We start from the raw sequence: 19,784 nt of genomic DNA on the forward strand, positions 1-19,784 counted from the left end.
GAATAATTCCTCCTGACCAAATGAATGAAGTCTGGATACGTAACCCTTTTCATATTGATTTAGAAAAAATCAGTGACAACGACCCAGTGAAAGACGAGCTAATTGATCTCTGCAATAACAAGAAACTCCGAATTGAATTCCAATCAATGAAGTTACAAATTTTTGGTTTACACTTGGAGAAGTATATCCCGTTATCACCAAACGTGCTTACATGGCTATAATTCCATTTATAACATCTTATCTATGTGAGTCAGGATTCTCAGTTCTGTTTTCAATCAAGTCCAAAACAACAAACAAACTGGAGCTTGAACATGATGTGCGGGTATCTATTTCAAAAACTGTACCAAGAATAAAACTGTTGGTGGATAAGAAACAGAATCAAAGGTCTCACTAGTCAATTTTACTGCAGTTTAATAAAGATATTACAATTTTATGATAATTAATTGATTTATTTACTGAATAAAGCTTTTATGAAAACTTAATTACTGTTTATTTCTTATATTCTTTGAAACTGTATGGTAAACTTAAGAATTCATTTCTTATTATAATGAATAGGAGGATACCAGATAATTTACTAAAAGCCAAGGGTGTACAGGGACCAAAAAGGTTGGGAACCCCTATTCTAAACATTTGATTGAGCTACTTTTTTACAAAAAAAATTAAGTAAAGATGTTTGAATCATGCTCAAGTTTTTGATCTTGTAATGCAATTTGCGATAGCTGGTGATCGCTTCATCAAGATTTCAGTGGATTTGAAGCTTCGTTTCCATATCAGGATCAGCATCAAGTAAAACTTCCTTAGCTCAATATGATTGAACACTAGCTCAAGTTCTTTTGCAGTTAGCTTCTTAGCAATGGGAATCAAGCAAGGTTTTCAGATCTTCATTATCCAGTCATTAAATCCAAGTTCTTTTTCAGTTGTGCTGATTTCTTCAATAATGTTAGATTTTGGATTTTGCACACAATAAACTGACATAAATTGAAGAAATGGAAAAAAGGGGGTGATATGATAAAATGTTTGAAAAAGCAAAAGAAATTACAAATATTAAAAAAAAGCATAAGAAATCTGCCATTAGAAGATAAGCAAGGAAAACTGATTTATGATATTGAAATACATGGTGAAAGATGGAAGGAATGCATCGAAGAACTTTCCGCAAAAAATGAAAGACCAACAAAAATTGAATTGGAAGAGCAACATGAAATCTCAACAGAAGAAAGAGGTCCTGAAATACTAAAGAGAGAAGTAGAAACAGCAATTAAGGAATGAAAAAGTGGAAAGATGGAAGGAGTGGATAGAATACCTAGTGAAATCCTAAAACAACTGGAGAAGAAAGGTATAACAGAAACATGGAAACTCTGCAACCGCATTTACAAAACAGGAGTATGGCCTAAAGATTTCACAGAGAGTATTCTTATACCAATTGAAAAGAAAAGTAATCCTGCTAAGTGCAGTGACTACAAAACTGTAAGCATACTCTCACATGCCTCCAAAGTACTGCTAAGAATATTAAATCAAAGATTGTATAATAGAGTGGAGTATTTTCTGGGGGGATGATCAATTTGGATTTAGAAAAGACAGAGGAACCAGAGATGTAATTGGAGTAATGAGGATCATATGCGAAAGGAATATAGAAGTAAATAAAGAAGTTTATATTTGTTTCATCGACCTTGAAAAAGCATTTGACATGGTGAAATGGGAAAATCTGATGGAAATATCATGCAAAATAGGTTTAGATTGGAGAGACCGAAGGTTAATAGCTGAATTATATATGAACCAGACGGCCATAATAAAGACAAAAGTAGGAAAAACTAAAAAATGTGTGATTGGCAGAGGTGTAAGACAGGGATGCTGCCTGTCACTGACGCTCTTCAATATATTTGCAGAAGAAATAATAAAAGAAGCATTTTATGAAGAGGAAAGAGGAATCACTATTGGAGGAAGAACAATACAAAATATTAGATTTGCAGATGATCAAGCAATATTAGCTAATACCGAAGATGAACTACAGCACCTAATGCAAAAATTTGAAAATATATGCAAGAAATATGGTATGAAAATTAACGCAAAGAAAACAAAGTAATGAGAGTCTCCAGGAAACCAGGAAGTATCAAGGTAATGATGAATGGAGAAAGTGTAGAGCAAGTGAGACAATACAAATACCTTGGTAGTATAGTACAAGAAAATGGAAAATGTGACATGGAAATAAAAGAAAGAATTAACAAAAGAAAATATTCCTTTTATAGCAAGAAAATTTGTTTATTAATAAAATTAATAAAAATCTAAAGAAAAGGCTTATTAAGTGCTATATTTGGAGTATGACCTTATATGGGTTGGAAACATGGACAATTAGGAAGAAAGAAGCTAAAATGTTGGAGGCATTTGAAATGTGGTTATGGAAAAGAATGGAGAAAATAAAGTGGACTGAAAAAATCACCAGTGAAGAAGTATTACAAAGAGTTGAAGAAGAAAGGAATTTACTAAAGACCATAAGAAGAAAGCATAACTGGATAGGACATGTATTAAGAGGAGACAGCCTACTGAAAAGAATGATAGAAGGGAAAATTGAAGGAAAGCAACCAAGAGGAAGAAGACAACTAACGATGCTTGATGATATAATGGGAACAAGAAGATATCAGGAAATGAAGGAGGAATCAAGAGACGGGAAATTGGGGAAAGAGAATCTGCTGAGTTATACCATTGGACCTGTCAAGAGACAGAACACTAATAATGATGAAACTGACATAGGCTTGAGTTTAAAGCCTTGCATTGCCTCCTAATAAAAGTGTAAAAATAAGAGGATCTGTGGAAACTTTTTATCCTTTTTGAGATGCTAGGAAAGTTTTTGTTGGCATACGCTTCCAAAAAAGACCAGTTTTCTTGACATTGAATATTTGCCGATCGTCATAATCACCAATTCTTCAGGAAACTTGGCTGCAGAATATTTATCACCACTAGCAGATTTCCCAGTTATTCTTACGTTATACAGTCCAGTTCAATTTTTAAAACTCTCAAACCATCCTAAACTTGCAGTAAAGCTTTCACGTTCCTCTTAAAATTTGGTCTCTTTCAATGAGGTAAAAATATTGAGAGCTTTTGCGTGAATATTCCCTGTACTAAGCAGTATTATTTTTTGGTTATAATCCTCAATCCAGAGTGATAGAAGACGCTCCATCTTGATCATTAAATGGCTTCTATTTTGGGTGATCTGCATGCTTAAAGAACTAGTAGCAACTTTCCTTGTATTCTTTACTGTTATTTAATATAATCCAAACTGTAGACTCACTGTATCCCAGGTCTTGCATAGTCATTGTATTGCTAGCACCACTTTCACATCTCTTAGTGACTTGCAGCTTTTCTACTCACTGCAAATTGGCGACAAAAAATTTCGCTTAAAGTAGGAAATAGTATCATTTCACTCAATTACACTGATTATTTTGCACATCTAATATACGTTAAGTGAAGTTTTCCTGTATTTTAATCAGTTGCCGTCATTTCATCAGTGAGAAATAATAATTTTTGCACTTTCAGTGATTTTTTAAAAGTTTCTGTAATATACTAACATTTATATATAGATTTATATACTTACATTACTTTTAAATAGAAAGTGTTATTTATTTATTAAATTTCATTATCCAGATTTCAAATTTTTCATGTATAGATTTTTATTGTGACTTATAATTTTTTAATTGATGTCAGGGTGCATTATAGCCTAAGTGTTAATGTGTCAAATAAAATCAAGCAGCAACAACTGTTCACAACTTAACATAAGAGTTTGCTAGGGGAACCTCTACAGCTAGGTAGGTCCAGTGAAATTGTTGTGAATTTTGACAGAAAAAGTAATAGCTTATGGACAACAAATCTCATGTCTTTCTCTTATCATAATTTAAAATGTAAAGACATTCTTGGATCCTCTCTAACTCTAGAGCCCTCCCCCAGCCGCTGGCAGATTTTACTTGATTCACTAGACCTGTGACTGACACATTTGATGCACATTTTTATATTTAATATTGCATATTAGTCTTATTCTTGCCCTAACATCAAACTTACACTGGTTTTTATCTAACAGAGTACATTGTCAAATTCGGTGCATAGCTTCTGCTTATCATAAATTAAGAATTTTGTTTTCACCTCTTATACTATTAGGGCTTTCAACAAAGCTTAGAAGTTTAATTCCATTACTAGCTAGAGGTTTAATTTTATATAGGGTGTTTCAGGAGGAATAGTAAATATTTTGGTAGGTGGTAGTATCGATTATTCTGAGTAAATAATCGATACTACCACCTACCGAATACCAAAATATTTACTATTCCTCCTAAAACACCATATATATAATTAAACCTTTGGCTAGTAATGGGATTAATCTTCTGAGCTTTGTTGAAGGCCCTATAATATAAGAGGAGAAATCAAAATTCTTAATTTATGATAAGCAGAAGCTATGCACGAAATTTGACAGTGTTCTCTGTTAGATAAAAATCAGCATGGTTAGGGCAAGAACAAGACTTGCCAATGGATACAGATACACAGCTGTTTGAAACTGACAAGTAAAAAAAAAGAAAAAGTTATTATTAGAGGTATTAAAGAATGATAAATGATTTGTTGTTTGTATTTGTTGACTGTTTGAATGACACAAAACATGAATAATTGACAAATAGCGCAATTTACAGTTCATAAATGTTCAAAAATTCTACTGCCAACATCAGTGCACTTTGCAATTCCTTTTTTTATTTTTTGGTAATGGTACGTATTATTCCTCTGAGGTTGTCTTGACATTCTTTTATGAGGGTAGCATTATCCATAAGCAAGCGATCAATCCATCTCTTGTATTTACCTTTTCTTTGTATACTTCACTTTTCAACCATCTCCACAAACCAAAATTTAAGGGTGTGAGGTCTAGAGATCTTAGTCTAATGAATAGGACCCCTGCGACCAATCCATCATTCAGGGAAAGTTCATTTTAGATATTGTGTAACCTGATGGCTATAATGTGCAGTAGTACAGTCAACCTAAAGAACTTGTTGTAGCCAAGGAAACAAGGGTGTTGTTGATGCCATCACGGGTGAAAGTAGCTTCATCGGTGAACAGTATTAATGGAATTAATCAATGATTAGTATTTACCCACTGACAAAATTTCAATCAACTGCCTTCATCTCCTGGGAGAAGGTGTTGCACCCACTATATGCGAAATTGATACAAACCTTGCTCATATATATTTTCCACACTGTTGTATGTGGATCACCACTACATGCAGAAATTCTCCATGTGCTTGTAGTACGTCATCCACATCTTGTTCATTTCCACATTCAGAAGAAATGTGATTCCTGGGAACAGTACCAGTCTCACACAGTTCGTTGTAAACACTCTTGAATCCAGCTGCAGTTAGGAAATTGTCAACGGTGTTCTCTACAAGTGGCAACAGCATATTTCAAAAACCATTAGCATACATCATATCAGCATGTTTAAAGATGTGCACCATTCTTAACACTTCTAACACAGAATTGCATCAGGTTATAATTGCTTCTTGGTCACATCTGATTCAGAGAGCTGTGCATGCATAGGAGCTGTACGTGTCAGTTTCAAGCAGCTGTATATCTCCACATCATCCATTGACAATTGGACACATCTTTCTTATGAACTTTTTTACTCAGAATAATCAATACTGCTACCTACCAAAATATTTACTATTCCTACTGAAATACCTTGTATATAAAATTAAAGCTTAATCCAGAAACACACTTTCCTAAAGACCAAACATTTTATCCAGCTGCTTCTCTATTTAGCAGAATGGATTGGTTGTCTCAATTGATGGGATTTAATTTTCCAGCCTGTTGTTTGGAGAACAGTTACATTGATCACTCTCCCAGTCAGGCATTTAATCATTTGTTTTTGGTTCTAGCTTTAAAACGTCTTAAAATTTCTAGCTTGTTTTTTTGCCACAAAAAAGCTCACAAACCGTATTCTGAACAGTTGGTTTCACTAGCAAGTGAAAATGGTGAAGATATCTACTGAAAATATTAGGTAGAGCTGCCTTTGCATTGGGAATTCCTTTTTACATCTGTTCACCATATCAGTGTTGCTCTTCAGCTTCATTGTCATTTACTTTAAGTTTAAAAAATAAATGCATCTGCATTCAACAAATAGACTCTGTCATGGTATGGATATGTCACTTTTTAGTAAATTCCATTCATGTAATGAATTTTTTGGACTACTGTCATTAGTATCATATACCCTTGGTAATAGACATGTTTGTAGTAGGATTTTAGCTGGAACTTTCCACTCCTTTGTTATTGCACATCATTTCATTATATTTGCTGTAGGTAGCTACTGGATATGGCAAACCAATTAGTCATTTACTACCAGTAGATTCTTCTTCAGCTGTTGAAGAAGCTGAAGAATTCATAATTTGTGTACTGCAACATGCCAGAAGGAAATGGAATGTTACAAGTAGTTTTCCACCATGAGTTCATAGAAATTGTGATGTCATTAGCTATTTTTATGCATTAACGCAATGAATACTTGGACTTATATTACTCTGAAAAAATTAAAAATTTCAGTTTATTGCTTTACCTAAATCTTTACCCATGCATTTTCCCAAAAAAGTGCTTTGCTTCACTGACATCTTCACATATAAACATGTTGTATTATTGATGTAACAGATTTTTTAGCAATGGTCTCAAATAATCCTATCCTAAATGATACTAGTCACTGTTCTTAAACGATAGTAAGCTCTCAGGAAAATTTGAATCTGGCTATAACTGGGGTTGGGGAGGGAGAATATATAACATCCTTTTTTTATATATAATATCAAAACTATGCCAGAATGATTCCTTCTAGAGTTATTTATTATATTTTATCTATACACCTATTTGGGAGTTCATTTATGAATATATAACTTTCTGACATAAGATTGCTATGGTTGAATATAAGGTTTTTTTTGCCTGGTCTCTGATGAGAACCAAAAGTTCAAAAAAACTGTCAAGCCATTGAGAAACCTAAACACATTAATAAAAGGCAAATATATGGATTCCTGAGCAAAGTCTGTCTTAAGTACTGCAAACCAATGCAACTCTTGTGCTGCAAGTTATATTCTCATAGGTTCTCTAGAAAATTTGAATTCTGTCTATAGCAGAAAAATGGATGTATAATTTTTTTTATATATATAAGGCCTAAAATGAGTTTCTTTAATAAATGTTTCCTTTTTTTTTTTTTTTTTTTTCCCCTTCATGTATTATTTAGAAATATTTTGCTTTTTTCATATACAGCACTCAAAACTTGGAAATAGACAGACTAGCTATTCTAAACCTGGTCCTCCCACACCCAGAAGATCGAGTTCACTGAAGTCACCAGCACCATCAACTTCATCTAGGGGTTCCTTTGCAACTCCAAAGAGCATAAAGAAATTACTTCACCCATTTAGGCATACTCCTAAGAATAAAGAAAACAAACCATCAAAAGTTAGTCAGAAAAACTTGAGATAAAAATAGAGATGACCATATTATTTAATTAGTTGCTCATAAAGGCTTCCTCATCCTTTCCCCTTGCTATTATTTTTTAGTGTTATATTTTTTAAAATTGTTGACAAATGTGCGCTCTTAGCATTGTGTTTTAAATATTGAAATTTCCTTTTTTAAGAATTTGTTTTAAAAAAAAAGAAAATAAAAACTGAACACTTCTAAACAAGAATGTCTGAATACAAAAGTTGTAACTAAACTATTGTATAGTAAAATTGTTGATATAATTATTTTCAAGAGTAAAAACATCAGTATTTTTTCTTTATTTTTATAATTAAATGAAGATGTTTGATTTTATTACTCGATTAATTCAGTTTTATTATTTCTCGGCGCTTTTATTTGTACAAAAAATCTTGCTTGCTTGTGTAATTTTTAAAAACTAATAACTTGAGTAGATGCTTGGTAGCTCATTGTACAGTGTAAAATATAATGCAAATAATTTTGTAAAATTATGCACATATGTAAAATATTTAGCAGCTTTCTCACATGCATGGGGCTGTTTGATAATTAATATGCTATTATGTTTTATTCAAAATAAAATTAATTTAACATTGAAAAATTTTAAATAAAATGTTAGATTTAAAAATATTTTAATGTTTGTACTGATTTTCTTAAATTCCTGTATGAACTCACATATGATATCTTGATAACTTGACCCTTGGATAAATGTATTCATTTCAGATATACCCCATTTTCTTAGGCATTTATTTTACTGTTGAGGAGAACCCGCAACTCGTTTTTTTTTTTTTTTTTGTTGTTGTTGTTGTTGTTGAGCCCATACACGAGAGGTTGGTTGATCAACCTACAGTACATTATCACCATGTATGGGTAGTGGGTTGGGAAAGGAGGAACTAGTATACATTTGATTTAAATGACTGTATATTGTATTCCTTGGGAAACACAGCAGAGAGAAGACTGTTCCACAGTACAGCACTTGCAGGGATGGAGGAGGAAAAGAAACTTGTTCTGTGGGTTTCAGGGTGCACTGTGAAGGGATGTTGAGCAGCTGAATGTGTTCCAATGAGTGTAGTACTAAGTGGGAGAGTTATTGATGCTATTTCAGATGAACATTTCCCATGGAAATATTTGTAGAATATCATATTGTAGAAACCAAATGTCTGTGCAAAAGTGTGTGGGGGGGTGAGTTGGTAAGAGATGAGTCATTAATAAGTCTAATTACTCTCCTCTTTATTGAGTCAGGCATTAAATTAGTTTATCATCATCATAATGCTAATTACAGATATAGACCATGTTGGTCTGTTCTGGTCTCATTATCCATCTAATATCCTTTTTTCAGCCTTCTCTTTCCAATTGGTTTATAGATTACTTTATTAAATCAGATTAAGGGAAATATTTATAATTCTGCTTATCCTTAGATAATGTTTTGTAGTCCACTGTTTTGGATAAAAACAGTGGACCACATGGTCTTCCTGGACTTGGAGAAAGCATTCAGTTGGGTCCCACATGAACTGATTTGGTACTCTTTATGCACCCATGGTGTCCCTGAAGTCTGTATATGCTGGGTGCAGTTCCTCTACACTAACACCACTAGCTCCATTAAATGTCGTCAAGTCATTTAACATTCAGGTGGGTATCCACTAAGGATCTTCCCTATCACCATTTCTGTTTATCCTGATGGACACAGGATATGCATACCTGCAACAACCTTACCCATGGACCATACTGTATGTCGACGATGTTCCGCTGGCCTAGAAGAACAGAACTTGAATTACTGGTAACCAAACAGATGGCACAATTCTAGTCAATGGTACTAAACTCTAAGACCTCTGACTTTCAGTACCTTGGATCCCATGTGATATCTGATAGTAGTACCCTCTCAGGTGCCCTCTACTGATGCTGCAAACTGAATGAAATGGAGGGCCAAATGCATAACACCGGACCTTGCACCAAGCAAGGCATAATTCTAGGAAATCCACTGTTTTGGATGTTATAATCTATATCCAAATATATAATCTTATCCAAACTTGAACTGTGGGTTGTTCATAAAAATTTAACATTAGTTAACTGCAATAATTCTATAAAAATTATTGCTTGCTACATGAAGTTTGAGTAAATGTTTTTTTAATCCCAATTGCAGTTACTGTTTGAATTAAAGATTATTGAAAGTTGATATTTTATGAAACGCTATAGGAAAGAAAAAAATGAAAAATGGTATGAAAATCTATATCTCAGTTTTTAAGAATGAAAGTGTTGACTAATATTTACATTCTACTAAGTTGACGTGCATAACACCAGGTTCACCTTACATATATATGGACTTGTTTCACACACACACAGCTGTTCTTTCATTTTTCACATGCTTTTAACATTTATACACAAACATAAGAGCAGTTATCTAAATCAGATAACTGCTATACACCCTCTGTCCAAAAAAGAAACCAAACTTTTTGAAAATAGAAGAAACTAGTGGTGCCACTTGTTGTATCATTTTGTTGTCGAAAGTGGCAACCTTCATTAGAGTTGTGTCAGCTGTTTATGACATTTGTTTCATTAGAAGCTGAGTTATAGTGACAATGTGTTTTGACGAGTGGTCGGAAAATGAGTTTGAAACAGAGAGCTGCGATTGACTTGTGTTAAACTTGGTGAAAGTTTTTCCAAAATGCATCAACTGCTTCAAAAAGCATACGGTAATGAATGCTTATCGCGTACTTAAGTTTATGAGTGGTTTAAGCAATTTCAAAGTGGTTGTGAGATGCTTGTGGACAAAGAAAAGCTGGACCGTCCAAAAACTTGACTGAGCGAAGTTAATATACAAAAAGTGCGTGATTTCATCAAAGAAAACCCGAAATCGTCTGTGAGATTGAGTGAAGATGAATTGAGGATTCCAAATTCAACTGTGCACAACATTTTGACCGAGAGTTTGGGCCTTCGTAAATTGAATTCGCGATTTTTTTGAATCCACGATTTGCATCATCTCATCATTCGAACATTGTGAGACAGTTTTCGAGCAAAAACCAAGTTTGTGTGTTGGATCACTCGCCGCATTCACCTGATTTAGCACCGTGTGACTTCTTTCTCTTCCCCCGACTTCATTTGCCGATGAAAGGAAAGCAATACGACACCATTGAAAATGTTCAAGCGGCAGTAACTATGACCCTCAACAGTATCCCAAAAACTTATATAAAAAACTCATTTAACGAATTTATTGACCGTGCCAAATGCTGTATCGAAGCTGAGGGAGAGTATATCGATTGAAATAAATGATTTGAATAATTATAATTGGCCTGTGTTTTATTTTCTATCAAAAGTTTGATTTTTTTGGACAGAGGGTGTATATAAATCTGTAATTATTATATCCTGCAGCCATAGTAACGAATTCTTTCTGAGTTACATAAATTCAATAATACAACAGATAACTTTCAAAAATAGAAAAAACTAGTGGCGCCACCTGTTGTATCATTTTGTTGTCGAAAGTGGCATATCAAATAAAAACAATGAAATAGCTTAAATGATAATTTTATTTATCATAAAATTTTTGTTCTAGTATTAAGAATATCCTCAATATGAATCAAGCAAAGTAGACAACCAGAAAATTCAAGAGTAAAAACTGTTAGCTACATGCCTATGGCAAAGTTCCCATTGTCTAAAATATGTTAAGGTCCTAAACGAGAGGTATTATTAAATCTTAAAACTATTGCATGTGCAGGAAATGTGAACTATTTTCCATAAGTGGAATAAATTCTGTCTATTATTTTGATATAGACTTAGTTTGCAAAGCATAACTTCAACTTTCTACAAATGTTCTAAGAGAAATTCTATGAAGCGATAATATGCAATATCCATAAAACAGTACAGTAAAAATGTTTACTAAATTAATCTGTGTAATTATGATTAATTACATAAGTATGTTAAAATTAAGTAATACAATTGTTAGCAATTTCCCATATTGAATACAAACATACCATCATTGAGATTAAAATTTGGGAGGCAGGGGGGGGAGAGCACTTTCTTTGAAAAGATGTTTGAATTTCTGGTTGCTTTAATGTAGTAATTCAGCTTCACTGCAGAGGATTCTATGACTAGTACTGTTAATTTCATGTTCAGCAAGGCCAGATTTGTGGTGTTTTTTAAAGTTCGTTATTAAAACACTTAAGGAATAGAACAACATAGTTAAGGATATAAATTAAATTAAACTTTAATAAATATTTTCCGATATTTCGGCAACGTCACGTTGCCATTTTCTAAAGGAACTTACAAAAAAGTTACGTGCACGTAGGCACTACAACACAGAAACTGGGAATGAAGAGATGAAGCTATTGTTCTTCTAACAGTCCTGATGGTGCCCTCTAGCGGGCTAAGTAGGTGTTCTTGGCCGTTGGGCTGAAGGTCTGCAGATGTAGGCCTCCCAAATTTGGGGCTGTCGCATACAACCAAATTTGTTGAGGTTTGGAGAATTTCTTAGGGCTGAGGCTGATTCCATAAAGAGTCTTTCAAATTTGTATTTGCTACGGTGTATCACTGTAGCTTTCTTCCACCATATTCTGTGGCATGTATGCAGAGCATGGTCCGCAAGCCCAGAATGACTGTATTTGTGAAAATGGATGTAGCCCTTGTGTTCCGAAATTCTGATATTCGCTGTCCTGCCTGTTTGGCCAAAGTAAGACAGTTTACAACTGCAAGGGACCTGGTAAACACCAGGTAGGTCTAGGGGAAGTGGTTGGTCTTTAGTGGAGCGGATAAGGGATGCCAATTTTCTGTAAGGTTTGTAACAGGAGGTCAGGTCATGTTTTTTTAAGATTTTGGTAATTTTTTCCGAGGTGCCTCGGATGTAGGGAATGGTGATGGATTTAGAGTAATCCTTGTTGTGGGTGGGGGGGGGATCTGTGGTTTGTAGGTTCTAATATTTTTTGGATTTTTTTGGGGGGGTAGCCATTGGCTGAGAAAGTGTTGAGGATGTGATTTAGTTCAGTGTTTAGGGCCAAGTCGTTTGAACAGATTAGTTTAGCCCTGTTGTATAGTGTTTTCACTACTCCATATTGTTGTGAGGGGGGGGGGGATTGTTGGTGAATGTATCTGCCTGTATGGGTGGGTTTTCTGTAAACTGAGAAAACCTAGGATCCATTAGGTTGGCGGGTGACAAGTGTGTCTAGGAAAGGGAGGCTGTTGTTTTCCTCTTTTTCCAGAGTGAATTTGATTCTGGGGTGTTGGTTGTTTAAAGTGTGTTAAGAAGGAGAGAAGTGTTTCAGAGCCATGTGGTCAAATAGTGAACACATCATCAACGTAGCGAAGCCATATGGTTGGTTTTTGTGGGGCAGAGGCTAAGGCTTTTTCTTCAAAGGTCTCCATAAAGAAATTGGCCAAGGGTGGGGAGAGTGGTGAACCCATGGCTGTCCCCTCTATTTGTTTGTAGAATTTTCCCTGCCAAACGAAATAGCCTGAGTTCATTGTGAACTGAAATAAGGCTGAGATATTGGGAAAAAATTTAGTTTGGATTAGCTCTAAAGTTTCCTTGAGTGGGACATTTGTAAATAAAGAGGACACATCAAAGCTGACCATTATGTCAGTATGTTGGAGTGTAAGGTTTTCTATGCTGGCTTTGAAATGGGCTGAGTTTTTTATGTGTGATGGTGTGTTGCCAGTATAGTGTGTGAGCTCTTTGGCCAACTGTTTAGCTAATTTGTATGTGGGGGAATCAATGCCATCCACTATGGGACATAATGGCACATTTTCTTTGTGTATTTTTGGGAGTCCGTAAATACGGGGAGGTACAGAGTTAAACGGCTTTAATCTGTTGGTAACTTCTACAGGCGGCCAAGAAGTGACTCTCTTAAGGAGCCTGTGAAGTTTTCTAATTTGAGAGTTGGTGGGAATGTAATTGAAAGGGAGGTAAGTGGCCCGATCTAAAAGAAGAGCATTCAGCTTACCTGTGTAGTCCTTTTGGTTAAGTACTACAGTTGCATTTCCCTTATCCGCTTTGGTGATAACTAATTCTTTATTATTCTTCATTTCCTGTAGAGCGTTATATTCCTTGTTTGATATGTTGGTTTTTGTTGGTCTTGCTTTGGAAAGCACACAGGCTACATCCAGTCTTACGCTGTTGGCGACTTGATGTGGAAGGTGGCGGATTCTGTGCTCGATCTGGATCATAATATCCTCGCTAGGTATTTTATTGGGAGCAATGGCGAAGTTGTGTCCACGTGACAGCGCGTTGAGTTCTTCAGGCTTCAGGGTGACTGAAGAAAGGTTGATTACCGTGTTGGTAGCAGGTTTTGGAAAGACGGTAGAGTTCTTTTTTAATTTTTCGAACTTTTTAATCTGTCGGTCTCGTATTTTTTTAAATTCTTTTTCGGCAGCGGTACATGAGACGTCATGTAAAATCGACCAAAGTTCGTGGTTCAAAGTGCGCGAAAGCTCATCTTCGACGGCACAAATAGGTTCGCTAATGTCCGCTAAGAGCGACCGCGTGGCGGTGATTTGTTCGTGTAGCAACGCGTTGCTAACGCGGTTATATATTCGGAGAGCTTTTTGTGACACAAACCGATGCTTAAATTTTACACAGTTCAGGATTACTTTATTATCCCGGCAGCGTTTTAGGAATGCTAGACGATTTAATTGTCTAGACAGCTTCAATTTCAATTTACCGTATTGGCGGGCCTTCCGTGCGAAAGGGAGGCTGTTGTTTTCCTCTTTTTCCAGAGTGAATGTGATTCTGGGGTGTTGGTTGTTTAAGTGTGTTAAGAAGGAGAGAAGTGTTTCAGAGCCATGTGGCCAAATAGCGAACATCATCAACGTAGCGAAGCCATATAGTTGGTTTTTGTGGGGCAGAGGCTAAGGCTTTTTCTTCAAAGGTCTCCATAAAGAATGCTCTTCCATTAGATCGGGCCACTTACCTCCCTTAAGAAAATGTGCCATTACGTCCCATAGTGGATGGCATTGATTCCCCCACATACAAATTAGCTAAACATTTGGCCAAAGAGCTCACACACACTGTACTGGCAACTCAAAATCACACATAAAAAAAACTCAGCCCATTTCAAAGCCAGCATAGAAAACCTTACACTCCAACATACTGACATAATGGTCAGCTTTGATGTGTCCTCTTTATTTACAAATGTCCCACTCAAGGAAACTTTAGAGCTAATCCAAGCTAAATTTTCTCCCGATATCTCAGCCTTATTTCAGTTCACAATGAACTCAGGCTATTTCGTTTGGCAGGGAAAATTCTACAAACAAATAGAGGGGACAGCCATGGGTTCACCACTCTCCCCACCCTTGGCCAATTTCTTTATGGAGACCTTTGAAGAAAAAGCCTTAGCCTCTGCCCCACAAAAACCAACCATATGGCTTCGCTACGTTGATGATGTGTTCGCTATTTGGCCACATGGCTCTGAAACACTTCTCTCCTTCTTAACACACTTAAACAACCAACACCCAAGAATCAAATTCACTCTGAAAAAAGAGGAAAACAACAGCCTCCCTTTCCTAGACACACTAGTCACCCACCAGCCTAATGGATCCTTGGTTTTCTCAGTTTACAGAAAACCCACCCATACAGGCAGATACATTCACCAACAATCCCCCCCCCTCACAACAATATGGAGTAGTGAAAACACTATACAACAGGGCTAAACTAATCTGTTCAAACGACTTGGCCCTAAACACTGAACTAAATCACATCCTCAACACTTTCTCAGCCAATGGCTACCCCCCCAAAAAAAATCCTAAAAATATTTGAACCTACAAACCACAGATTCCCCCCCCACACACACACACACACAACAAGGATTACTCTAAATCCATCACCATTCCCTACATCCGAGGCACCTCGGAAAAGATTACCAAAATCTTAAAAAAACATGACCTGACCTCCTGTTACAAACCTTACAGAAAATTGGCATCCCTTATCCGCTTCACTAAAGACCAACCACTTCCCCTAGACCTACCTGGTGTTTACCAGGTCCCTTGCAGTTGTAAACTGTCTTACTTTGGCCAAACAGGCAGGACAGCGAATATCAGAATTTCGGAACACAAGGACTACATCCGTTTTCACAAATACAGTCATTCTGGGCTTGCGGACCATGCTCTGGATACACGCCACAGAATACGGTGGAAGAAAGCTACAGTGATACACCGTAGCAAATACAAATTTGAAAGACTCTTTATGGAATCAGCCTCAGCCCTAAGAAATTCTCCAAACCTCAACAAATTTGGTTGTATGCAACTGCCCCAAATTTGGGAGGCCTACATCTGCAGACCTTCAGCCCAACAGCCAAGAACACCTACTTAGCCCGCTGGAGGGCACCATCAGGACTGTTAGGAGAACAATAGCTTCATCTCTTCATTCCCAATTTCTGTGTTGTAGTGCCTACGTGCACGTAACTTTTTTGTAAGTTCCTTTAGAAAATGGCAACGTGACGTTGCCGAAATATCGGAAAATATTTATTAAAGTTTAATTTAATTTATATCCTTAACTACGTTGTTCTATTCCTTAAGTGTTTTAATAATGCATAACCAACGTATAAGCCTGTCTACGAGAATTTTTAAAGTTCGATATAAGATTGGTGTTCCGAAATACATTTTGCCACAGATAATCCCATGACTTCACCTCTCAAATTACAAGGAATCTGATATATTCCAGGTAACAATAAGAGTTGTACCCTTAAGATTTGGAGAAGATGATGATGATCAACCTGTCATTCCATCCACTACAGGGCGAAGGCCTCTCTCTCTCATTGCTGGAGGAGTGGGTCTACTTCTCTCATGGTGACCCAGTCCATCTTGGGAGTGTGTGTGGGATGTATATACAAACAGTCCCACTTGATCAACCAGGCCAGCTTGGAGAAGGTAACAGTTGATTTGGTTAAATATGTTTAACAAAAAGTTAAGATGAAAATCTTTAGGATACAAGCAATATGTTCAGAGGTGTCTGTAATATAGGGGATAGATATCCTATAGGAGTCATCTCATGTGAAATAAGGAGAAATTGATTTTTGTAAACGATTTTTGGGTTGTAATCATTAAGTGAGGCAGTTGATAGTTGATATTTCTTGTTGAAAAGAATGAGATGAAGAACAGACTATGTAAGCTCAGAGCAGTAGACATTTAATAATGTCTACTGCTCTGAGGGATGATGTGCTGATATTTGATTAATATAACAGCCAGAGAAAATAGGTTTGCGGTAGATGGAAGTAGTAGGGAGCCATCTGTTCCTCATGTTAAGAAAACCCACACTACTGAAATATATTAACAACAGAAATAGAATCAAATCAAAACACCACAAATTTAGCCTTATTAAACATGGAATTAACAATACCATCCAGAGAATCCTTTGAAATGAAGCTAAATTTTTAACAACGAAGTAACCAGAAATTTGAATTGTCTTTTTCAGAGAAAGTTCTGAAGTCCTTCACTGTTCAGACCTCAATTGTCTCTGCCCAAAATATGGGATAACTATATTACTTAATGCTTGTGTATGCAGATCCTAATAATATATTTGCCTGGTATACGACTGATGACAATATACAATATAATATGACAATATAAATGGGCAAATGAATGGGGGTATCCCCCATTCATTTGCCCATCTATCTAGCTATGCTTATATGTTTGTTTTATTTATAAGTGACATCTGATTTTTTTAGCAACTGTACTGTTCCCAAATAAATCTGATCCTGTAAGTGGGAAAGAAATTAAACTTTGGTACGAACTTTATGTTAGGAGTTAGCCACGACTGTAATTAATTGTATAGAAGTGCTTTACTGGAAGTATAAATATTTTCTTATGCCAATTAGAGATTTTTAGTGGTGCAGTCTGGAATAATCAAATAAATTTTTAGAAATCTCAAGTATAAGTATAATATACTGAAAGTAGTGAAAGGGAATTAAAGATTAACTGACTATATAGAATGGCAACAGATAAGGATAAAGAATAATAAAGTTAACAAAGGAAAATATACAAGACAAGTCTAAAAAAATAGATAGATATATAAAGAAATCGATAGACAGATTTAAGATAGAAATATTACAAAGGCGCAGTAACAGAAACATAAGTAAATAATAAAAGAAACCTCTCAGTAATTTACAATATATATATATATATGTATGTGTGTGTATGTATGTATGTATATATATACAGGGTGTTCGGGATAAATTTGACAGTTTCGTAAGGAAAAAGAAAATCTTCTTTGTATCTATTAAATTTAATGAATTGACAAAAAAACATTACAGGCAGAGTTAATTACAATACTATCAACAAGATTTACTCAAAATAACCACCATTAGCATCGATCACAGCTTCAATTCTGCTTCGGAACCTCGAAAAAGCTGATGCTACAGTCTCCCTGGGAAGGGCCGCAAAAACTGTTTTAATTTTATCCATTAACTGGGCTTTTGTATTACTGGAAGTGCGATTGGTGTCTCTTTCAACTGCGCCCCATACAAAATAATCCATGGGGTTAAGGTCTGGGGAGTTTGGAGGCCAAACATTTGGACTGGTGAAGTCGTAGAAATTTTCAGACAACCATTTTTGACTTTTCCCAGAGGTGTGGCAAGGGGCCGAATCCTGCTGCCATACATACGGCCTACCATTGGCTACCCTTGTTATCCAGGGCTTGACTACAGTTAGCAACTCCACGAACAAAGCCCGAATTCCAATGCCAGGGTTCTTCAACACCTGTTCCTGCAGATTTGCGAGGAATTCTGCTGTACGAACGCAATCAGATCGTCTGCTAGGGATCTTTCTTCTTGCTACATCCTCGTAGTCACCATTGCAAGTCTCTAGTTCATGCCTGATTGTTTTTACTGTATTCAGGGAGCATTGGGCAGCAGTCGTAATATCCTTATTTTGATGGCGGGCACGAATCATCATGATACAAGTTATTCTCTTCCATGATTCAGGTGGGTTCCAGCTATCCATCCTTTCTGACATCTTGTATATGAATGAAGAAGGGTCCAAACTTTTAAATGAAGAGAAGTGTGTGTTAATACATGTAACTTACGGAAAAATATAATTAATTATAAATATGTCAAATTTATCCCGAACACCCTGTATGTGTGTGTGTTTCATTATATGTTCTAAGAAGGAACCACTTCTGTGAAAGAACTTAGTTCTGTTACAAAGGATTTGGATGTTCAGTGGATATGGCATGTTTTGCAGATCTGCCAGCTATGCTAAAGTATGATAACACACAATTGCAGGGAATTTAACAAACACCAGAGTAGACTAAAGTTTATCCTTTGCATTCTAAAAAAATGCCGAAATGGGTGCAAGGACACCTGAAGGCCAACAGATCTAAGTAGTTTTGGCTATTCTTTCAGAAATGCCTGTAATGTATGGAATGATAATGTGATGAATCACCACTTCTTGGGAGGAAGGTGACAAAGTTGTTAATGATCTTGTTGACATAAGGCTCAGTGAATCCATTAGCCAGGAAAGTGGTGTTAATATAATTTATTTCTTTGATAGCCACATTTAAGAGTAGCATAAGCCTGATCCAGATGTACAAAAGTCTTAATGGCAAAAGATTTTTGACAATGGTGATGTGATATTACAATGATTAATTAAGCTCAGCACATTTATTTCACTCATTGTATTCTCTTTTTATTTTTAGATGTAATTTTTTTTTTTGCTAGCCAGATGGTAGCAGACACTTAAAACTACCCATACTGGACTTCATGCTGTTTCGCATAACCATCTTTGGCAAAGATCTGCCACCATTAAGACTTGTATACCTGACTCATTCTTTATGCTCTACTGAGCATTTCAAGAAATAAATTAAGGCCACCTTCTCGGCTTCATCCTTGGATTTGCATTTGCTCGGGTATAATAGGAAGTACTGGACTTACTATATAAAAAAAAAACTACCCATTTTTAAACCTCGTTTGAAAATCTAACTTTAAATTTTAATACAGGTATATTGTAAGCTTTGACATCACCTCACTGTTTACCAATATTCCTTTAAATAACACCTTAACGCTCTTAAAAAACATTTTTCATTCTGATACCTTAGATCTCTTTTCCTTTTCCATCAATTCTAATCTTCTCTCCCCCCCCCCCCGCCAATTTTTACATGGAAAATTTTGACAAACAAGCCATAGAATCAGACCCTCAAAAACCTTCTGTCTGGCTAAGATATGTAGATGATGTGTTCTCTATTTGCCTCATGGCTTAGATACCTTCCTCAGTCACCTCAATAGACTACATCCAAGAATCCAGTTTACAATGGAATGGAAAAGGAAAATAACAATAGTTTACCCTTCCTAATGGTAATCTTTCCTTCACTGTATATATAGAAAACCCACTCACACAGACAGATAT

The 19,784-nt window shown here is 35.8% G+C and overlaps 1 protein-coding gene across 3 annotated transcripts in view; it reads left to right on the forward strand.

Moving 5' to 3' along the window:
- LOC150100355 (uncharacterized) overlaps positions 1 to 8,096 on the forward strand; it is a 358,520-nt gene extending 350,424 nt beyond the window's left edge. For 2 of the 3 annotated variants that reach the window (XM_090402349.1, XM_090402350.1), the window contains exon 18: positions 7,260 to 8,096. In XM_090402349.1, coding sequence (XP_090258475.1) covers positions 7,260 to 7,475 — 216 coding nt within the window. In that variant the 3' untranslated portion in view covers positions 7,476 to 8,096. The remainder of the gene's footprint in view (positions 1 to 7,259) is intronic. The other variant, XR_016549227.1, reaches the window with a different exon arrangement.
- The last annotated feature ends 11,688 nt before the right edge of the window (positions 8,097 to 19,784 follow it).

This window comes from Typopeltis vanoorti, chromosome 13 (genome assembly GCF_054136105.1).
Source record: "Typopeltis vanoorti isolate ZY-2024b chromosome 13, IOZ_Tvanoo_1.0, whole genome shotgun sequence".
In the NCBI taxonomy this organism is placed as follows: Eukaryota; Metazoa; Arthropoda; class Arachnida; order Uropygi; family Thelyphonidae; genus Typopeltis; species Typopeltis vanoorti.